The sequence below is a fragment of the Erythranthe guttata genome, chromosome 13 (assembly GCF_056151865.1).
Source record: "Erythranthe guttata isolate IM_541 chromosome 13, IM_541, whole genome shotgun sequence".
Taxonomy (NCBI): domain Eukaryota; kingdom Viridiplantae; phylum Streptophyta; class Magnoliopsida; order Lamiales; family Phrymaceae; genus Erythranthe; species Erythranthe guttata.
Genome location: NC_142545.1, coordinates 17,375,295 through 17,392,896, shown reverse-complemented (window position 1 = coordinate 17,392,896; position 17,602 = coordinate 17,375,295). Strand labels below are relative to the sequence as shown.

The 17,602-nt window shown below is 35.6% G+C and overlaps 3 protein-coding genes across 3 annotated transcripts; 2 read left to right on the top strand and 1 right to left on the bottom strand.

The window, feature by feature from the left end:
- The first annotated feature begins 1,552 nt into the window (after window positions 1-1,552).
- LOC105969116 (alkane hydroxylase MAH1) lies at window positions 1,553-3,641 on the top strand. Its single transcript, XM_088811912.1, has one exon. The coding sequence runs from the start codon at window positions 1,858-1,860 to the stop codon at window positions 3,481-3,483; it is 1,626 nt and encodes a 541-aa protein (XP_088668038.1). The 5' UTR covers window positions 1,553-1,857; the 3' UTR covers window positions 3,484-3,641.
- A 2,615-nt stretch (window positions 3,642-6,256) lies between these two features.
- Window positions 6,257-7,941, top strand: LOC105968302 (alkane hydroxylase MAH1). Its single transcript, XM_012992932.2, has one exon. It carries the CDS (start codon window positions 6,314-6,316, stop codon window positions 7,838-7,840), a length of 1,527 nt encoding a protein of 508 aa, XP_012848386.2. The 5' UTR covers window positions 6,257-6,313; the 3' UTR covers window positions 7,841-7,941.
- Window positions 7,890-13,982, bottom strand: LOC105969013 (putative LRR receptor-like serine/threonine-protein kinase At1g56140). The gene is made up of 23 exons (XM_012993731.2): window positions 13,648-13,982; window positions 12,833-13,010; window positions 12,655-12,747; window positions 12,482-12,553; window positions 12,307-12,378; window positions 12,112-12,183; window positions 11,954-12,025; window positions 11,789-11,860; window positions 11,624-11,695; window positions 11,463-11,534; window positions 11,307-11,378; window positions 11,153-11,224; window positions 11,015-11,080; window positions 10,856-10,921; window positions 10,656-10,765; window positions 10,187-10,563; window positions 9,918-10,116; window positions 9,658-9,831; window positions 9,459-9,577; window positions 9,150-9,360; window positions 8,807-9,041; window positions 8,545-8,695; window positions 7,890-8,401 (listed from the first exon to the last, which is right to left on the bottom strand). Exons 1-23 carry the CDS (start codon window positions 13,778-13,780, stop codon window positions 8,021-8,023), a joined length of 3,141 nt encoding a protein of 1,046 aa, XP_012849185.2. The 5' UTR covers window positions 13,781-13,982; the 3' UTR covers window positions 7,890-8,020.
- Window positions 13,983-17,602: the final 3,620 nt, after the last annotated feature.

The following is a 17,602-nucleotide window of genomic DNA, read 5'->3' as shown; positions in this document are numbered from 1 at the left end:
TAATTATAATAACATTACGTGTTATTATATTACAAAGAATAGTTAAAAAATGAAAATATAATTAATAACCAAATAATAGCACAACATAATTTAAAAAATTAAATACTCAAATTTATAGGTAAACACTTAAATATAACTATTACATAAATTATTATTATTATTATTATTATTATTATTATTGTTATTGTTATTGTTATTGTTATTGTTATTGTTATTGTTGTTGTTATTGTTATTGTTATTGTTATTGTTATTGTTATTGTTATTGTTATTGTTATTGTTGTTATTATTATTATTATTATTATTATTATTATTATTATTATTATTATTATTATTATTATTATTATTATTATTATTATTATTATTATATGGTGAGAGTGGTGACGGAAAAAATGAAAGAAAGAGATTGATCGGCTGGACAAGAAATGGGTTAGGGTTGGGGTCGGGTGAGGGGGAGCCGCCCCCATCGACAGGAGATGCCCTAATGACTTTTTTTTTAATTTTTTTTTTCCGAATGTTAATAGCATTATATATTTATACAACACGAGTTTCCCTAATATTATCGTGAGAACTAGCTGGAAAAAATGGAGAAGGGCCTGATCCAGATTCTGGAGCTCGCTTCACAAACGGGAGTGGAAGCTGCAGAAATGGCTACGTATAGGCAAAGAGAACAAACAAGCTGAGCAAAGCAAAGCTAAGGAGAGCTTCGGTCGATTTTTATCTACCTCTTATCTCGGCGAGGCATCAAGATTTCAACTCAACGGGTCTAAACGATCGAGTACGAGCTCGACAAGTTAGAGGTTTGGAACATGGTCTCAAGGTTAAGGTTTCGGGTTATGTTTGATTGAGATAGGATGCATTTTTAATAGATTTTGTGCTATGGTGTTGTAATAAAATAACTTGAAAACTTTCAAGTATTAAGAAATCATCTTCAAGTTCAATGTGATTCAGATGATTTTTGGGTCAGAAAGCAATCTGTGTGTGAAAAAGGAAATAATGCACAAGGATTCATCCTTTGGCAAATTCATTCAAAAAATTGAAGTCTAAAGTTAGATTAAAAAAAGAAAAAAGAAAAAAGAAAAAAAAAAAAAAAAAACGTTCCTCTTCTTCACTGTTCTATATTCTCCTAAATATTTTCCACTCTCGACTCTCACTCTCTCTCTCCACAAGCGGTGAAGATGACAAGTCACCAAATCGATTCGACCCGTAATGAAATCACTCAACTCTACTGCCTCTTCCCACACTCCGCCGCCCTTTATAACGAAAGTGGGGCCCCACTTGTGCGAAAAAATCATCTCTCCGATCTCTCTTGTGTTTCCTGGGATTCATATGAGCAATCCGTTGCTAAGACTATGAATCCAATAATATTACATAATATCAATCCCAATCCAAAATGATGTTTCTAATTCCACTTCATTTAATTACGATCTTTCCACTCGGTCGACTAGGATTAGTTAATCTCACTTAGTACTGCTTAGTAACGCGTTTCTTGGGAATAATATTCTCATTTAGGGGGGAAAAAAAAGGCCGTAAATTCTATCTCCAAAAAGAATTGGTGTATTATGTTATACCAAGAAGATAAGCTATGTACAATGTGCCATCGCCAAACAAGGGGTTAGTGATTTATGGTAAAATTACACATGATCAAGTGTACATTAGAATAAAAATAACATATGCACTAAAGTTAGGCAACCAAGAGATCTAAATTAGGCAATTACCAGCAAGCCAATATTGATCTATGAATCATTTAATTACGTAAGGCCGTAAAATCAACACACTCCCCACCCTAACTATCATTCATAGACAAAAGGGCTGCCATAAAATTGGCTTAACTTCAAATAAATACGTGAAAGATAATCTATGAAATACTTTACTATATATATATATATATATATGATGCTCATTATAGCTGATAATTACAGATTAACTCCACAAATATCAATCAGTATAATGTACACATCAATCGTACTTGCTATGGTCGTTATGCACTTAACATTATTTCTCTGTTACGGGAAAATATTCCATGCAAGAAAGGAGAAGAGAACACCTACCAACTGGCCAGTTTTAGGCATGATGCCAGGGGCGCTTGCGAACATTGGTAGGCCCCACGAGTATATTACCGAGGTTCTACAGCAGAATGGCGGCACGTTTTATCTTAAAGGACCTTGGTTCACTAACTTGAACATTATGTTCACTTGTGATCCAGCTAATGTCCATTACATACAGGCAAAGAACTTTTCCAACTTCCAGAAAGGTCCGGAATTCAAGAAGATGTTCGATATCATGGGTGAAGGGATATTAACTGCAGAATCAGAATCATGGGAGAATCAGAGGAGAAGTGCAAAGTCGCTGATAAATAACACGAGTTTCTTAGAGTTTGTGGCAACGACTACCTGGAATAAGATGGAAACAGCTCTAATCCCCATCCTGGAGGTTGCTTCAGAAACGGGATTGGAAGTCGATATGCAAGAACTGTTCGAGCGTTTGACCTTTGACTCTTCTTGCATCCTTGTTTTAGGACACGATCCGGTTTCTTTGTGTAAGGAGTTGCCTTATTTACCACATGAGAAAGCCTTTGCAGATGCTGAGGAAGCGATCTTTTACAGGCACGTACTCCCCGAATTTACGTGGAAGCTGCAGAGTTGGCTTCGTATCGGCAAAGAGAACAAGCTGAGCAAAGCTAAGGAGATCATTCCTCGGTTTTTATCTCATTGTATCTCAGCCAAGCATAAAAAACATGGAGATAATGATATTAATGGTTTGGACTTGTTAACAAGCTACAACAATAGAGCACTTGCAGAAAAGGGTGCTCCAGACGAACCTAATAATATCAATATTTCCGACGATGAAAAGGTCTGGAAAGATACATTGTTGAATTTAATGTTCGCAGGTAAAGGTACGATAAGCGCAGCTCTTACTTGGTTATTTTGGCTCCTGGCGACGAACCCTGAAGAAGAAGAAAAGATTAGACAAGAGATGCTAACAAATTTACATGATAATAAATCATCGTCAAAATGGAAATTCGACGACCTAAAGAAACTGAACTACCTTCATGGGGCTGTGTCCGAAACACTACGACTGTACCCAACAATAGCATTTCAATTCAAATCTACAGTCGAGCACGATATTCTTCCAAGTGGTCATGCGATAAACGCGAATACAAAGACGGTGCTATCACTCTACTCAATGGGGAGGATGGAATCTATTTGGGGCAAAGATTGCCTCGATTTTAAGCCGGGGAGATGGATTAATCCTGAAACGGGACGCATCAAAACTGAACCCTCTTTCAAGTTTAGTGCTTTTAATTTGGGGCCTAGGAGCTGTTTGGGCAAGGAGATAACTTTCATACAGATGAAAATTGCTGCAGCTGCTATCATGAGCCGATTCCATTTTCGGGTGGCTCAAGGTCATTCGATATCGCCGAGTGCTTCAGCCGTGCTTCACATGAAACATGGACTCAAGGTTAAGGTTTCGGATTATGCTTGATTCAGATGGGACTGCTAATTTACAAATTTAAACCCTAGTTCTACTAGCTTTTTATCATGTCAAAATTAAACTTGTGATAAAACTTTTCAAGTACGAAAAGCAATTAATGCATAAGCATTTCCTAATTATCAGCCAATACTATTATAAAAATTAAAACACTCGCTTCTTCTTCTTCTTCTTTATCGCTGTCTTCTTTGAGAATGATTGATTTCTTTTCTGGTGTACACTTTTTAGAAAATTAATCGAAATACACAAGGTAATCGTCGGATAATAATCAATTAAAAAATGTAGAATTATTTTAAAAACCGAATTGCTCACCCAAAATTCGATACAGATTGCAACGCGACGACGACAAATCATCTCGTTAATGGAGTCGAAGCCTCTGCGTCCAAATCGACGAAACCCTAACCTATGAGCGATTCCTGAAGCAATAGCTGAAAGAAGAAGAGCTCATCATCAAAGAACCCTAATCGTCTCCAATTGTTGGGATAAAACTTTGTTTTTTTTTTTTTATTTTTTTTTTTTTTTGTTGTAATTTGAAAAATATGGCAAACACGGCCACCCTCACTTATGGTCAAATTACGAAAAGCCCCTTTTGTTTGGGTAATTATACACAGCCCCTCAACTATGTATTATCTTACAAAAATATCCCATCAGAGGTAAATTTTGGGATGTTAAAGCGGTACAAACGAACCGAAATTTATGTACGCCAACATTTCATACCATTTACCGAACTGAATATACGATTTGGTTCGATAAATCACTGAATTACATAAATTTTATGTAAAAATATTAAAAGGTGAGGTGGTTGTATTACTCAAACAAGTGGGATTTTTTCGTAATTTGGTCATATATTTGCCCTAAAAAATATGACTATACATATAATTTTTTCTTTCTTTTTTTTTTTTTTTGAGAAATTTTATAGTAGACTAATTTTGCAACAAATATAAAACTACGTTCCTAAAACATTAAATTTAATAATTCAAGGTATTTGTGCTAATTTGCAATTGGTCGTTGGATCTAATAATTTCAAAGACAATAAGCTAACAAAAACATATATCGGAGAACTTGTACTAATAAATTAAAAATAACAATATATTTTTGTAGCAATTAAAATATTGCACGAGACATTTTGCAATTAAAGTGATATAAAATTTATTTAGAATAATAGAATCTATATTTTCTTGTACTAGAATCTATATTTTCTACCATTATCATTCCTTAGAAAAAGTTTGGTAGAAAAACGCGGTATGATTCACTAGGACAACTTGCCAAAAAATCATCATTAGTTATACTTAATGTGGTTTAAATTTCTTGCGTGAGTTGCAAGTTATTACATGAAAATATAGACTTTCTCACTGCACGGTTGCACCTATATAGTTAGTTGCTTGGAGATTTCTACGCTATTAAAAGAAAAATAAAAAAAATGGCCATAATAAAGGTTGTTAAGTACTTTCAAATTATATATTTCTAATATTACATTAAAAAAAATAAAGAAATATAGCAAATATACATCAACTGAGAACTACATTTAGATAAAATAAAATAAATAATTAAAAAAAAGAAAAAGAAAAAAGAGTGAACTACATGATAACAAGTGGAGTTGATAATTGTTTAACTCAAAAGTTGAACTTCAAAATCCTAAATTAGGCAACCTATGAATCATCAAACTGTGTGTTAAAAGCTAATCAATACGACACCGTCTCTATCACTGTAGACAAAAGGGCTGCTGCTATTAAATTGGCGGCTTCAAATTAATTAACGGGTAAATTACAACCACCCCTAATATATGATAAAATTAAAAAAAAAACTCCTCTTATTTGGATAATTACAGTAACCCCTCAATTATAATTTTTTTATACCTTCACTATTTTAGTTTTAAATTTAGTGAAATTTTCTAGATTATATGAAACATTATCACTTTTGTACCCGTTTTATCACATACGAGCTCCACATTTAGAAGCAAGATGATCATAAGTGTGTTTTTTGACTTGTATATATCATATTGTGGTGCATCATAAACTGTATTTTTACATAAAACGAGTACAAACTAGAGCACATTCCACGAAATCTAGATGATTATGTTGAATTTGACACCATAAGCGTGGAGGTGTAAGAAGATTCATATTTGAGGGGTAGATGTAATTATCCAAACAAGAGGGGTTTTTTTCATAATTTGACCATACATCAGGGTAGTGGTTGTAATTTACCCATAATTAAATGAATGCTTACCTAACAATACATCACCGTTTCTTCCATTTTTTCTACTTTTTTTTTTTTTTTCTATGAAATAATTTACTTTAGGGTAAATTACACACACACCCCTGAGGTAAGCTTAAATAACTGTAAGGTCCCTGTGGTATTGATAATTACACTTAGCCCCCTGAAACATAGTCAGAAACTCTAATGGGATAATGAATTGGATACGTTATTCCGATAGGGTTCTAACGGACTATGGGTTTCAGAAAGTGGTGAAGACAACAAAGAGTTATGGGGTGACATGGCTCCCCGAACATTCCCGAACATTTCTTAAATCACCCATAGCTCTTTGTTGTCTCCACCACTTTCTGAAACCAATAGTCCGTTAGAACCCTATCGGAATAACGTATCCAATTCATTATCCCATTAGAGTTTCTGACTACGTTTCAGGGGGCTGAGTGTAATTATCGATACCACAGGGACCTTATAGTTATTTAAGCATACCTCAGGGGGGTGTGTGTAATTTACCCTTTACTTTATATAGCCAAAGCATGGGGCTTGCAAATATGTGATACATGAGCATTTGCCATTTAGACACACATCACATACTTAATTATTATAAACAAAAGAAATGTACACAGCAATAATATTACTTGTCATTTTTATCTACTTACCATATCACCTTTACAGAAATTATTTCCATGCAAGAAAGGACAAAAAAAGCTCACCGGCTCCTCCTCCGACCGACTGGCCGATTTTCGGCATGCTGCCGGGGCTGCTTCTAAACTGCGGGCGGGTCCACACGTTTATGACCGAGCTTCTCGAGAGCAGCGGCGGCACGTTTTATCTCAAAGGGGCTTGGTTTGCTAACATGAGCATGCTGATCACTAGTGATCCAGCTAACGTGCACTACATATTGGCCAAGAACTTTCCCAACTTCGAGAAAGGACCGCAGTTCAAGAAGATGTTCGATATTCTCGGGGACGGAATATTCAACGCAGAATCAGAATCTTGGGAAATCCAAAAACGAACCGCGAAATCGCTGATGCACAACACGAGTTTCCCCGATTTTATCGCGCGAACTAGCTGGAGCAAAGTGGAGAATGCCCTAATCCCGATTCTGGAGCTCGCTTCGGAAACGGGGACGGAGGTCGATCTACAAGAGCTATTCCAGCGCTTCGCCTTCGATTGTTCTTGCATCACGGTTTTAGGACACGACCCTGTTTCTTTGTGTAAGGAGTTGCCTCATTTACCATACGAGAAAGCCTTTGCAGATGCCGAGGAAGCAGTCTTTTACAGGCACATGCTCCCCGAATTTACGTGGAAGCTGCAGAGTTGGCTTCGTATCGGTAAAGAGAACGAGCTGACGAAAGCTAAGGACGTCATTCATCGGTTTGTGTCAGACTGTATCTCGATGAAACATCAAGATTTCAACTTAACGGGTCCAAAGGAAGACGGTCTCGACATGTTAACGAGTTGCATGAGAGCACGTGCAGACGAGGGTATTAACGTCGTTGCACCGAATAATTATTCCGACGAGGTTTGGAAAGATACTCTCTTGAATTTAATCTTTGCAGGTAAAGATACGATAAGTGCAGCTCTCGCGTGGTTCTTCTGGCTCGTGGCGATGAACCCTGCAGAGCAAGAAAAGATCAGACGAGAGATAGACAACACGAATTGGAGATTTACTACGATCGAGGACTCGAAGAAACTGGTTTATCTTCACGGCGCACTTTGTGAAACTTTACGCCTTTTCCCACCGGTGCCGTTTCAACACAAAGCTCCGGTGGAGCACGATATTCTCCCGAGCGGACACAGAATCGGCCCGAATACAAAGACGGTTTTGTCGTTCTACTCGATGGGGAGGATGGAGTCGATTTGGGGCAACGATTGCCTCGATTTTAAGCCGGGGAGATGGATTGATCCCGAAACGGGACTCATCAGAACCGAACCGTCTTTCAAATTTACGGCTTTTAATGCGGGACCGAGGAGCTGTTTGGGGAAGGATGTGTCTTTCATACAGATGAAAATTGTTGCGGCCGCTATCGTGAGCCGGTTCAATATTCGGGTGGCTCGAGGTTTTTCGGTTACGCCGAGCATTTCGGTCATACTTCATATGAAACATGGTCTCAAGGTTAAGGTTTCGGATTATGCTTAACTAGTACTTCACTCGTGCGATGCACGAGTTTTTAATGTTTGAGATTAAATAATCAAATAAAGACTTTCAAAAGTTGATATATAACACGATATAATTCAACAAAATCACATAAAAATGAGGGTCTAACAGTTAAAAAAGGAGTAGTATATAGAATTTGATCTCAAGAACCAACAATTTTTTTCATCTTCCTTCTTGTCCAACGCCACGAATCATGGGCTCGGAAGCACAAATCGGAGAGTCGTAATTTGGAGGGGTACCGGCGGTCAAAGTTGTGGTCAACGACGACGATGCATTGCCACTCGTGTCCATAGCGAAACTAGTGCTCGTCGTATCGCTGAAGTTCCATTCGGTCAAATATCCAGGCTTGGAAACCACAGTGGGGACCACAGCATCTCCGGCAATCATCGCCACCACACGGGACATGGATGGGCGGGCCCCGGGGGATGTTTGGCTACACAAGAGCGCTACTCCTATCATCCTTCGTACTTCTTCCTCGTCGAATTCTGATAAATTTTCGTCCACCACCTCAAATTCCCTCTTCTTTTCATGACAATCCCAAGCCTAGACAACAATTAATTGTACATGATCTAATCATTTATTTAAGAGAAAGTACAAAAAAATATTGAGAGTTTATTGCATTTAGTCAATTAGAGAAAATATAGGGGTGCCGAATGCAATAAAGCCCGAAAAAAAAACGAACATACCCATTCAAGTAGGTAGATCCTATCTTGATCGAGACTCGAGTCGGCGTTTGCTCTTCCACTAATAATTTCTAGAGCTACGACTCCAAACCCGAACACGTCGACTTTCTCCGTAAGGTGACCCCTCATAGCATATTCCGGCGCAAGATACCCGCTACATATATATGAGCAAATTAAACGTAGAATAAACATTATTGTTTAATTACTAATGTTGAATTAAAATGAGAAAAAATCGAAAACTAGAATTTTGATGGATCTTAATTACATTGTTCCGGCGACGCGTGTGCTTATATGCGTGTCTCTGTCGTCGTACAATTTGGCCAACCCGAAATCAGAAATCTTCGGATTAAATTTCGAGTCGAGTAGAATATTGCTCGCCTTCACATCTCTATGCACGATTCTAAGCCGAGATTCCTCATGTAGATAAGCTAGCCCTCTTGCCACTCCTAAGCATATATCGAAACGCGTGGGCCAGTCGAGCCGGGGACTCTTAATTCTTCCTGCACCATTATATAAGAAGCAAAAAAAAATATGATTACTCAAAATTAAAATTCTTTAATTAGACATGCATGCACAATCTTATTAATTAATTGATTGATTTAATATACCGAACAACGCTTGATCTAGACTCTTATTTTCGAGATACTCGTACACGAGCAAACGTTTGTCTCCCTCGATGCAACACCCGTACAATTTTACGAGGTTACGATGCAACACACTCGATATTGTTATAATCTCCGCCACAAACTGGTTTTTGCCTTGACGTGATGCTACTGATAATTTCTTCACCGCAACTTCTCTTCCATCCTCCAGTCTTCCCTTTTTCATTGCAAAAATAAAAAAATAAATAAAAAATAAAAAATATTTGTTAATTAGAAAAGAACAAAAAAACATATATATATAATATATTATTATACCTTGTAAACAGGTCCGAATCCTCCCTCTCCAAGCTTGTTAGCAGTACTAAAGTCATCGGTCGCCGATCGAAGTTCCGCGTAACTGTAAGTGTACGGTCTAGTTTCGACCCCCAACAGCTCTGCAGAATTAATCAACACAGAAATAATTGGTATTCGATTTTTACGCAGATAAAATGAAAAATGTATGATTAAACGTTACCTTCGTCTTCGTATTTCTTCTGCCTTTTTCGTTTCTGGATCGAATAATAAACAGCAAACAACGAGAGGAAGATTACAGCTCCGATAGAAACAACAACCCCCACGATCATGCCGGTCCTATTCTTCTTACCGGCAGGTTCGTTTGGAGGGTTGTTACTTACTGTCGGGACGAAATCTATACGAAAAATAATTAATTTAATTTGGTATTAAAATAGTAAAAAAAATTATATCAAAGTTATGGATATCATGTGAAAATTGTACCTCCAGGTGTGACACTTATGGCTGAAATCGAAGGCCCGTATGTACCTTGAGCTGGCACGCAACAAGTCCCTTTTCCCGCCCAAAACAAATGGATTTCGAGATGATTTTCCGTCACACGTGCGGTGAAATCCTTCACCACCGCTCTTAGTGAAGCTCCGGCCTCTTTTCGTATGTCGAAATCTTTCTCCGCCAAATTTCCCTGCACCGTAAAAGCTCGATCGATAATCGAGTTTCGTAGTTCTTTTAGAAAAAAAAAAATAGAATAAAACCTGAATGTATATATCGAAGACGCGCCTTCCGTGGCTCTTCCAAGAAGTGGGATCTTCGATTTTATTCTCGACGAATTGGAGGGTGACATTGTAGCCACCGTTCTCAAGGGCTAATCCGTAATATCTCAACGAACCAGCGGAAACACGTGCGGTTTGGAAAAGCTCCGGATCTCTTGTGTTCGGAATGTACGTCAAGAAATTATTCGTATATTCTGGATTTCTGCTACCAGATGGGAGACCGCTATTACTAACGGCCCATCTTCGTTCTTTCGTCACGTAATATGCTGACGGTCCAAGAGTGCCGTTATCTGCCTCGTGCACGATTCCGGTAGCAGATCTCATTTGTGGGCCACCACATTTCACCGCGAAGCTCGAATCTGCATGCAATTATGAATTGTATTAAAAGTAAATTATAGCAAATAGCACCACTAATATTATGGGGTAAAAAATCGGGGATTTGCATGCATACACAGGGGATTTCCTCTGTTGCAAGGGAAGTTTCGTTGAAGGCAATTCAATCCTGATGCAAGAACACTTGAATTCGAATCTTCGATCGTGAAATTGTTGGCGACCAAATTACTGCAATAAAATGTTATGTGTGTTTGGTTTTAAAAAAGAAAAAAAATATTTGATAAACAAGATAATTCGGAAAAAGTCATGCATACATACAGTTGAAGATTTTGCTGGTCAGCCCAAGAAGGGAAGCTTCCGGATAATTCGTTGTACGACAAATCTCTGTAACCAAACGTAATAATTAGGACGTTAATTAATTGTGTCATTAATCACCGTGATCCATAAAAAAGCCGTGTTTACGAAGACACAACTCACATAAACTGAAGGAGTGAAGTCTTTTGTGATGGCAGAGAACCGGTCAATTTATTGTTGCCGAGAAACCTGATCAAGATAAGTTTGTCATTAGTAACGAAGAAGCAGTGTCGAAAAATTAATAAGCATTAAATCTATTACAAGTGAACGAGGGAACTCGAGTTGAAAAGGGAATCGGGAATTTGTCCGGTGAAGTTGTTGAAGCTCAAATCCCTGACAATTCAAAAAAAAATTATGTATATATAAACTGACTAACCTATAAAAACGGACAAGATATTACGGAGAATATTATTACAGTAAAGATAAACTTGGATATCCGTCGAGGTTTGAAGGGACGGAGCCGGAAATGTTATTATTCCTCAAAACTCTGCAAAAAATACGAGCTCGATTTTTGCTGAGAAGAACAACAAAATAGTAATAAAAATAAATAAACGTTACGGCTATTACTTACAACGTTGTCAAAGACTTCATATTTGTGAGAAAGTCTAGTGGGGAGCTCCCGTTAGATAAATCAGTTATTCTCCTACGATCATAATCGATATTAAGAAGATTAACTATTCGAAACAATATATCGAACACTGAAAATATTGCAGGGAAGTGGTGAGCACTTACAGATCAGTCAAAGCCGTTAAATTGGAAAACATCGATGGTATCGGCCCCTGTAGTGACGTTCCTTCGAATCTTCTGTAGATGTATTAAATTAAATTGGATTAAAATAAAATAAAAATAGATAAATACTTTCTTGCATGAAATGGATCGATGTAATAATTAGCTCACAAGGCAGTTAACTGTGACCAACTGCCAATGAAGTCGGGTATCCGGCCTGTGAGCGCATTGTCTGAAGCAAATCTAGAAAACCCCGGAAAATTTTATTCAAAATCTGAAATAGTAACAATAATAAATAAAATAAAATAAAAACGAATCTTGTCGTATAGCTCGTACACAATCTGCATATTCTGTAGCCTAGCAAATGTCGAAGGAATTGCACCACTAACTCCAGAGCTATCGATCCAACTGAAAATTATAAATAAAAAATAAATAAAAAATCAAAAGGGACATTTTCAAGTAAACGGAAATTTTTTTCGTGCAAAAGAACTTACAGTTGTTCTAGCCTTGTACAGTTTCCAATCTCGGGTGGTAAATTACCGGAGAAGTTGTTGGTACTAACAGCCCTGCCAATGCACAAGCAAAATATCAAGAATGCCCTCATTAATTATATATATATATATATATATATATATATATATATATATATATATTAATGGTTACTACCAAATTAAATAAATTCTTCTTACAGTGATCTTAAATCAGTTAACTTGCCAAGTTCCTTCGGAAGCTCCCCCGACAATGCGTTGATACTGATGCTCCTGTGTCATTAATTTACCAATTTTAAACATACATTTTTATTATTTTTGTTCAATATATATATAATATATATGTATTATCAAGATAAGGAAGTAACAGACTTACAGATACTGCATTCGAGTTAGATTGCCAACAGAAGGAGGCAAGGGACCTGTTAAATAATTTTGAGCCAAGTTTCTGCAAGTAAAACGGAGGGGCCAATCGGTAAATAAATTATTTCGAAAATAGGAAATCATATTCTTGAAGCAATGCAATAAAAGGAAAAATTTTAGTCATACAAAGAAGTGAGATAAGTCAAACTCCAGAGCTCGCGCGGGAGCTGACCGACAACGTTGGACGATGAATCCCAATCCGACATCGAATATACCCTTCTGTAAGTAAATAAAAATTAAATTTAGAATTATATATAAATACATATACATTGTAATATATGTCTAATAATTAAATTTATCGTACAAAGAAATGACATGGCAAGTGGTCCTATTGTTGTAAGAGCAATCGCATTTGATTCCAGGACTGAAGTCGAGGGTGGTGACGTCATCGCTTGCGATTCCGCTGCATAATTCTCCGCTTATGTTCCATCCATTCCCGGCCTTAATCCGCCATCGCGCGAATATTGCGTTTATAGCTCTTGCTGCATATACGCCGGATTAATTTTTATTTAAAAAAAAAATGTTAATAAACATATATAATGGAGTTTGTTCTATACTATAATCAGTGAAGTACTTCAACCAATTATATATATTATTATACACGTATATAGGTTCATACGTATTTTATTTACACACATTCGCATGTATATGTGTGTGTAATTGTGTTTAAATTAATAAAAAAAATGTATCCGGCTCAGTGTAGCATTTACAACTGCAAGAAACATCACCTAATTAATAATTAATTACTCGGTTAATAGCACTTAGCCCCCTGTTGTTTGAGCTTTGTGCACATAACTCCCTTATATTTACCATATACCAGATGACCTTCTTGTACTTTCAAAAAAAAAATATTCCTAATGAGCATGATTATTTACGGAGTGGCATACCATGAGGGGATTGTGTGTTTATATTAGAAGTACAAGGGTTTCATCTGTACAAAGTTCAAACTACAGGGGGTTCATGTGCCTATATCGAAAATACAAGAGGGTCATATGCATACAAGCTCAAACCACAGGGGTCAAAGTGTTATTTATCCAAATATTAATATTCGATGTAGATAGTTACACACAGAGAGATATTTACACACACACACACACACACACAGACGAAGATATGCACCTTCAGAAGGATCTGTGACGGGGGTGGTGGCATTTCTCTGTGGCTGAGCTAGAGACAACCCATAAACTCCGGCGGATAATACCAAGAAAATCTCCAAAATCTGCAGTCTACGCGGCGGCGCCGCCTTCATCATAATTGATTATATACGCGAGCCAAAATTCAACCAAACAGAGGAAATTAGAGAGAGAGAGAGAGAGAGAGAGAGAGAGGGGGTATATATATATATGTGTATATTAGTAAACAAAAAAAAATAGGTGATAGAATCAGCTTTCATTTGTATTTTTAGTAAATGGTTGTCGCCATTGAAGCAGTCGTTCAATCACACTGTTGTGTTTACTATACACATATATATATGTTGCAAAAATACACTGTCGGCTTAGTTTTCTTGGGTCAACGGTCAACCTTTTTTTTTCTTTTTTTTTTCTTTTTTCTCTACCCTCTACCACTTTTCATTGTCACTTTACATTTTGATTTTTGGGATAATTAGCAAGATCTTAATTTGGCAAATTAATAGAGAGAACCTCATTTTTATTTTATTTTACTAATTTGAGAGAACTCCTTAGATTATAATAGTCGTACTAATTTTTAGATCTATTATTTTAATAATTCACTGAATAAAATTTAATTACTTTTCATTCCACAGGTTAACTAATATGCAATCTCACGATTCACGTAAATCGCATACCAAAATCTCTCATCCACAGTCGATCTACCGATTCTCTTTTTCTTTTTTTTTTCTTTAATTCCTGAAGCAAATTGATGTGGACGTTCGAATTACACGATGGCGATTCTCGTCGGACTTCATAGGAATTTTCGGCGAGGAGTTACTGCGCAATCGATGTGAGTATTGGGTGGAATTATTTCCTATTCGATTTTTTTAAGGGAATCTTTCTCAATGCGAAGGGTGGAATTAGGTTGTGAAATTGTCAAATAGTGAAATTAGAGATTGTACATCTCCCAGTTATTAATGTAATGCCGGGGGGATTTTAATATGTAAGAAGAGCCACTAGATTTTTATAGTCATGGGCTTAAAGTAAATGCTACTCAAGTTTGGGCTTAAACTGATTATTGGGATTAAAGTGATTAATGGGCTTAAAATGATTAATGGGCTTAAAGTAAATGGCATTCAAAGTTTCTCTAGTTTGAACTCTTATCATTTTTTTTTTTCAAGAATTTAGCATTTATTAAATATCGTCTAATACTTTCCTGAAAACAACAAATAACAATAATAAAAAAAAAATGGCTCTTAAAGTTGTGTGAGGGCAGAATGGCTATACGGCCTTTGAGATTTAGAGGGTGTTTGGCTAAGCTTATTTTAAACAGGTGATAAGCTCTTACGTTTGATAAGATGTTTTAAGAGCTGATAAGCTGTTACATTTTACTTTTATGATTAATTTTTAGAGTGTTTGGATAAGAAGCTTATTTTCTATTTTTACTCATTATAAGATCTTAAATAAAAAGATGGGATACAGGTACTTATTTAAAAAGATCTTATTTGCTCTTCAACAGCTTATTTTAAAAATAAATAAGATCTTTTTCCAAAAATTTACCAAACACTTTAGAAGAGCTTATAAGCTCTAAAACACTTTATAAGCTTAGCCAAACACCCTCTTAATAATGTTTGGAAGTGGTTTTGCTTCTAAACGCACTCATAATTTGCATTCCAGCAACCAATCAATTACAAATCCATTCTTAGAGTACAAAGTTGTAATATTCTAATCATTTAATAATTACTAATTGTCCATATTTCTGGATAAATTAAAGACACAAAAAATTATGAATAAATAAAATAAAAAATATGGATAAACCCCCCCTCCGCCACTGGCCACCACCAACACCACCACCCCACCGGGGGACCAAAAAATCAAGCAACTTGGCGAAATTAGTCACCTTTCCACTCATCAATCAAAACTGTCTCTTGAATTAATATTAATTAATTATATGTATATGTATATATTTGTTGAACTAAATAAATATCAATAATCCAATGAACATATGTGTGTAATAAGAATGAATAAACGACGACAGCTATATTTAATTTACGCGCCATTATATTCAGATATTTTTAGGTGGCAACGAGTTTTAAACGAGTCGAATTAATTACTTGTTATTAATTGAATTTATCAACAAGTCACCGTCTAACCTAACTCTGCACAAAATACATATGCTGATGAAGAAAAATATTGAAAATTTCCAACCGAATATTCCAGATAAATTTAAATTTAAATCAATTCAACTTCTTATCCCACCTCATTTTGTCACACGTTTTTCAAATACTGTTGAATATTTACCTTCATGATATATATCCTCGTGAAATTACCCAATTAATATAGAATTTTTTTTAACATATATAAAGTACTATTTTATCTGCCCTCAAATGTAATATTGGAGGTCCGCAAATAAATTGACCGATATTTAATTTTTTTATTAAACGATCGTTAGGGTGAGTTAAGAGTTTAATTTGTCACACATAGTTAGCATACTGTAGTTTACGTCTCTTGTGTGATTTGCAAGCTATTATACAGAGTGTAAGTTTAGCCAGTGCACCTATATGATTGACAGTGAATTCCTTCGTTACCAACAAAAAATGTAATATCATAGAGATCGAGATAATTAAGAACTATTACAAATCAATTAGCCAAAATTTATCAAAAAAAATGGCTTTAGCTAACATATAATTTAAAAGAAAGTATATGTTGTAGAAGCTAAGTTATTATAACAATTTACTCCATATATTCTACAATAACTGTCACTTTTGTAAAAAGAAAAAAAAAATTATATATTATCTGTCATTTCACATTTTCAATACCGCATTAAATGTATATTTTTATGTTTTAATCTTGTTAATGCAACTCTAAATATAAACTCTTATCTTTAAAATTTAAATCATTAAATAACAATGGTTACTAAAATCAAGTCACATTTATTGAATTTCTTTAATACTAGTGCAAAGGTGAAAAAATGAGAATAAATAATTAATAAAAATTAAACAAGTAAAAGAAATGGAGGAAAGTCGTGGGTCAAAGGGGCAAATATGGATGGTGACGGTCACAGTAATTGGGGCTTGACTAGACTTTCCAGATCAATTTCAGGCCCAACCTTTGTACGGATGGCCCACCTACTTTTTCTCCATCTCCCAATTCATTACTATTTTTCTTTTCTTCACAAATTAATTATTTACATTTTATTATTATATATATGACCTTTTTTTTTTAATTTACAAATAGGGAGCATCATTTCAATAATCCCTCTTCACTTCTATTAATAGGTAGTGGCATGTGTTCTAATTTTTAGTAACACCTTTAAAGGCACAATTAGTACACCCACAATACATATATGTTAAAGGAGTATTAATGTTGTAGTTCAACTGGTTCCGAAGGTGGTAAGTTGGTGCACAGTTCTAGGATCGAATCCTAGCATCCGCAGTGTGGTAATTTCAACTCCAATGAGGGTTGATTCCTTGTGGGCACCAGATCCGGGTCCGCTACCTTAACGGCGCAGTTGAGTTACCATGATTTACATTCCTCCATCAATCCTTGTCGGGCTAAGGAATGGAGGCCCTGGGGCGAGGGATTTCGCCTTTTGGTGCAAGTACACCCACAATACAATATGTTAAATTGGAAATAAATATACTGATGTAGAGTCGCTCCAGCTTCTTAACGTATTTGTATGTGTATCGGACGAGTTTCCCGGATTCTCATGAATACCTCTTGGACAATTTTTGTAATTTAAAAAAAAATATATTAACTCATTTTAATTTTTTTAGTTGCTTCATCAATATTTATATGATTTAATAACCAATTCCAAATTAAAGTTGATATAATATTTTATTTGAATATATTTTAATTTTGTTTTTTTTAATAAAGTGGCATAATTTTAATTTATTATTAACTAATTTAGATTGTAAATATTAAAAAAATTAAATAAAGTGGGATAATTATTAATTTACTATTAA

Excerpts from the sequence above, each read along its gene's own strand:
- LOC105969116 (XM_088811912.1), top strand. The coding sequence starts at position 1,858 with ATGAAATACTTTACTATATATATATATATATATATGATGCTCATTATA.
- LOC105968302 (XM_012992932.2), top strand. The coding sequence starts at position 6,314 with ATGTACACAGCAATAATATTACTTGTCATTTTTATCTACTTACCATAT.
- LOC105969013 (XM_012993731.2), bottom strand. The coding sequence starts at position 13,780 with ATGATGAAGGCGGCGCCGCCGCGTAGACTGCAGATTTTGGAGATTTTC. Across the intron at positions 12,554-12,654 it reads TTGACTTATCTCACTTCTTT|AAACTTGGCTCAAAATTATT; the intron begins GTATGACTAAAA and ends TTTTACTTGCAG. Across the intron at positions 11,379-11,462 it reads ATGAAGTCTTTGACAACGTT|AGTTTTGAGGAATAATAACA; the intron begins GTAAGTAATAGC and ends TATTTTTTGCAG.